General features: G+C 42.4%; 1 protein-coding gene across 3 annotated transcripts in view; it reads right to left on the reverse strand.

The window, feature by feature from the left end:
* Positions 1 to 4,987, reverse strand: part of CDCA7 (cell division cycle associated 7) — a 12,474-nt gene that overhangs the window by 2,384 nt on the left and 5,103 nt on the right. For all 3 annotated transcript variants that reach the window (XM_012806187.2, XM_003791510.3, XM_003791509.3), the window contains 4 exons: positions 3,268 to 3,504; positions 2,860 to 2,937; positions 1,108 to 1,308; positions 606 to 743 (listed from right to left, as the gene is read on the reverse strand). In XM_012806187.2, the coding sequence (XP_012661641.2) occupies positions 606 to 743; positions 1,108 to 1,308; positions 2,860 to 2,937; positions 3,268 to 3,504 (654 nt within the window). The remainder of the gene's footprint in view (positions 1 to 605; positions 744 to 1,107; positions 1,309 to 2,859; positions 2,938 to 3,267; positions 3,505 to 4,987) is intronic.

The raw sequence follows: 4,987 nt of genomic DNA on the forward strand, positions 1-4,987 counted from the left end.
AAACATGTTTATGCCACACCATGAAAACTATCCTAAGCACACAGTGATTTCATGCACTTAACAGGCAGATGTAATAATAATATCAAAACTCCCTCAACGAATGATTCTGTTAGCTGGCTGTGGTGGCTTGGACCAGTAATCCTAGCCACTTGGGAGGCTAAGGTGGGAGAACTGCATAAGGCCAGGAGTTTAAGACCAGCCTGAGCAAGACAGTGAAACCCTAAGACCCATCTCTTTAAAACAAAAACAAAAAACAGAGAGAAAAAATAGAGAAGTAATTTTTCTTGCCAATGCAAAAAAATAACCTGCCCAAATCCATTTTAATCTTTAGCACACCACTCAACACTTCTCTCTCTTTTTCTCTCTCTATATACACACACATAATAGACACAAAATGGATATTGAGTGAAATCAATTTCCAAGTCAGGAGGAAAGATTTAACATTACTGCAGACTTAGTAGGCAGATAATTCAAGTAAAAGAGGGCTACACACTATCAACATCTAAAAACACAGGCACATATCCCAGAGGCCAACCCCTTTAGAGCCAAGCAACACTCTAGGGCAGAAGCTCTCCTTCTCTCAGGTGTAACTGAGAGGCCCCTACCAGTGAACGGCTATATATCTTCTCTCGAGAGTTGCTGCAGATATTCTCCAAGTCTTCCTCTGTAATCTCCTCCACTGGGCGAATTATATGTGGAAGGGTCATGGATCTAGAGTGACGACGTCTGGGCATGTCATCTTCCTGAGGACAGGGAACAGGGAACACAGCGTGTCTTTACTGGTGCTCGCCAGGTTGCATCTCTGATACTCTTAGAATTTCTTCACAGAAAATTCAACCTGAAAATCCTCCTTAGGGCTTATAGAAAGAGGGCACATCATAAGCCTACTGTAAGGATAACTGGACACTATTATGGAAATGATTCCTGTAGTGAGAAGAACTGAGAAAACCTGACTCCTGCTTACTAATGATCAAATTTGTTTTTGTGACATTATGTTTGACGTGGATCATCTAGCATTGAAGCTGTTATACCTGTGCCACATCTGTGACACTGGCCCTACAGCTGATGAAGAACACAAGAGCAAGTACAAATGTGGAGAGGACTCACGTTCGTGTAGCCATCCATGGTCTTCCTCCTTCTCACCAACATGTACTTATCCTCTTCCTCTTCCTCTTCTTCCTCCATAGGTAAAGCACTAAGGGACCCAAGGATCCGGGACCTTGACCTGGTAACAGGACGTGCTCTCCGGTCAGGGTTTCTCCTGGAAGCAACGCCCGGGAATGACTGCCTTTGGGGTCGCCTTGATTGCTAAACAGAACACATATGATGGAACCCATTTATTTCATAATTAAGAGAAGTAGCACTTTATTTTTTTTTTTTTGGCATTTTTTTTGGGGGGGGGCAGGGGCCAGGTTTGAATCCACCACCTCTGGTATATGGGGCCGGCACCCTACTCCTTTGAGCCACAGGCGCTGTCCAAGAAGTAGCACTTTAGAAAATCCACACCTTCTCCTTACCTAAGGATGTTTTAAGTATAAAGAAAACTCATCTTCTCATTTTCTTTGTTGTGTCTATAATGCATGGAAAATGAGCCCCAAAGCCATATAGCCATTGTAAAGTCTGCTTTTGTAACACCAAGCCCAGTCAGTTTCTTTCAAATTGAAAGACCATCTGTTTATTCTTCTACCTTATAAAGATGTAAGAACTGATCTTGTGTTCTAACTTTGCTCTGATGTCTCTTGAGCCCTGGAACATACTGGAGGTTTCTCCATCACACAACAGGGGAATGTGGGTATCTATGTTTTTTTTCCTTCCTTCCTTCCTCCTCACGGGGAGGCAGAGAAAAGAAGTCTTGTCTTTTGTCCCACAGCAACATATGAAATTCCCAAGTTCTACTAGCTTAGTTCTTCAGAATATAATCATATGATATTAGACCATGACTTGGTTAAAAATTTGTGTTTTACTTTGTTATTGTCAGATGTTAAAAACATTTCTTTCCATGTGGGAGGAATGTGCTAAACCTAGGGATATAGAAAAAAGTTCACAGTCTTCATTCCGTCTTTGAGGGGCTTAGGATCACTGAGGAAGAGAGAAATAACCAATCACAAGGGAGTTGAGGCCGGGCATAGCACCAATTGCAGCCTGTAACCTCAGCTCTTTGGGAGACAAAGGCAGGAGGTTTGCTTGAGACCCAGAGTTTGAGGTCAGCCTGAGCAATATCCTTAGACCTCTCCCCTTCTCTACAAAAAATTAAAAAATTATTTGTGACTATAGTCCCAGCTACTTGGGAGCGGTGGCAGGAGCACTGATTGCACTCCAGCATGGACAAGAGACCAGGACTCTGTCTCTAAGAAAAGGAGGGGTTAGGATGCCAAAGGAGGACGGCAGAAGAAGGCCGACCTGCATCCTGAAGGTGAGGCACCCCATCCAGAGATCTGTCAGAGGCCTTCATCTTACCAGATCCCCTTCATCGTCTATAAGACTACACGATATGGCTTGGCGCCTGTGGCTCAAGCGGCAAAGGCGCCAGCCACATATACCTAAGGTGGCGGGTTCGAATCCCCAGCCCAGGCCCGCCAAACAACAATGATGGCTGCAACCAAAAAATGGCCAGGCGTTGTGGCGTGCGCCTGTGGTCCCAGCTACTTGGGAGGCGGAGGCAGGAGACTCGCTTGAGCCCAGGAGTTGAAGGTTGCTGTGAGCGTGATGCCATGGCACTCTACCCAGGGGGATAGCTTGAGGCTCCATCTCAAAAAAAAAGACTACACGATAGGGAAGTTGGATTTAAAACACTATATAACAAGCCTATGCCTTAAGCCCGCCCCAAACACCACTATACAAATAAGGACTTATACTTACTGAACTGGGGCCTGGGACGGAACGTCTTCCAGGGAGTGAGCCAGGGAAGCTTTCTAATTCTGACATGAGTTTCGCAAGCTAGAAAGGGAAGAAATTAAGCAGAAATCACTGGCTGAGAATACCTGCTGAAAACGAGCAACTAACTTGTAGAAAATACACCAGCATATCTTTTGGCTTTATATTTAATAAGTTGATATATTCAAAGAGTTTGTGATTTCTGCTCTACATATAATCAGGGCTTTAATAGATTAGGAAGTTAGTTTAGGTAAAAAAACAATTTTGTGTTTTGAAAGCACACACTTAAAGACTTCATAACTATACAGAAAATAATTCTAAGGACACAGGTGTCAGTAATACATCACATATAGGAGAAAATTAGTTCTAACACATTCAAATTCAGATACCTACCATCGCTTTGTTTTGCTTTATATTCAAAGCCCTTTTCTCCAAAAAATCCATGCCGCTTTCATCTTCTGAATCGGAAATGGAATCTGTCACAGAATTCTCTGAAGGTGGGGGGGGCTCTGCTATTTTGCTCACTGCTCCCTTGTTGTTTCGTGCTGGAAACTTCATTGCCACCCTAAGAGGTCCAGAGTGTCTGCACTGGCTCCGGGTCCTACAGCCTTCCCCGACCGACTGCAGCCTCTAGTTAATGGAACAATCGAGTCATTAATGACTTGACAATCAGTGGATAAACTGTACCAGTCTGACTACAAAATCCCTTCTGAACAAAAGTCACTTAGCTCAAACATCAGATGACTGAACACTGACAGCTCTGGGTAACAAAATCAAGAATAGGCTAACTCTATGCTATGCGGGCCACAGTGTTATAAGCTATCTTCACAAGCCACTAAGTTCTGAGACATTTTTTAAAATGTGAAAATTGTGTTTTGGTGCCAGTTTATTAAATTTGAAAACTCCTGGCCCACTTACCATTTCCTTAAAAACAGATCATGTATTTTAAAAGAATTCCTATAAGAACAAATGTGCTCTCCTGTAAACAAGATTTTAATGTTTATGGCAAATGAAACAAAATTGTCTTCTCTATTTTACAAAAATGTAATACAAAAAATGTAAAATTGACCGGGTGCAATGGCTCATGCCTATAATCCTACTACTCTGGGAGGCGGAGGTGGGTAAGATCATTAGAGCTCAGGAAATGGAGACCAGCCTGAGCAAGAGCAAGACCCCGGTTCTACTAAAAGCAGAAAAATTAGTTGGGCATGGTGGGCGCTGGCAGTCTCACCTACCTGGGAGGCTGAGGCAAGAGGATTGCTTGAGCCCAAGAGTTTGAGGCTGCTGTGAGCTATGACATCATGGGACTCTACCCAGGTGACAAAGTAAGACCATCTCAGAAAACAAAACAAAATATATAATTTACCATTTTGACTACTTTTAGACACACAGGTCAATGCTGTTAAATACATTCACCCTGTTGTGCAGCCATTACCATCGACCTGCAGAATGGTCTCATCTTCTCCAACTGAAACTCCACACCCAATAAACAGTTAACTCCCTATTCCTCCTTGCCCCCAGCAACCATCATCCTACTTTCTGTCTCTATAAAATATAAATCAAAATCATGATACCACTTCATATCCACTAATAAAAACTAAATTAGAAAGAAAATACCTAAGTGTTGGCAAGAATGCAGAGAAACTCTTCATACCTGGCCCATAGGAATGTAAAATGATGAGGACGCTTTGGAAAACAGCCTCTCAGCTCCTCAAAAGGTTAAACACAGAGTTACTATTTGACCAGCAATTCTACTCCTAGGTATATGTCCACACAAAAACGTGTACATGAATGTTCACAGTAGCATTATTATAATAGCTGAGAAGTGCAAATAACCCAAGTATCCATCAGCTAATGGATACATGTGGTTTATTCACTTAATGGAATCTTCTGCATAAAAGGAATAAAGAACCGACACTTGCCACAACATAAATAAATCTTGAAATACAGTAGAATCTCTGTAAGTTGACCACCCAAGGGACTGTAACATACTGGTCAACATAAAGAACTAGGCTACTGTACTGATATGTGTGGTGGTACGTGTCCAGACTATGAAAATCTGGTCAACATAAAGAGGTGGTCAACTATGAACATTCTACTGCAATTATGCTAA

The sequence above is a fragment of the Otolemur garnettii genome, unplaced genomic scaffold (genome assembly GCF_000181295.1).
Source record: "Otolemur garnettii isolate 467f Iridium unplaced genomic scaffold, OtoGar3 scaffold00048, whole genome shotgun sequence".
Classification (NCBI taxonomy): Eukaryota; Metazoa; Chordata; class Mammalia; order Primates; family Galagidae; genus Otolemur; species Otolemur garnettii.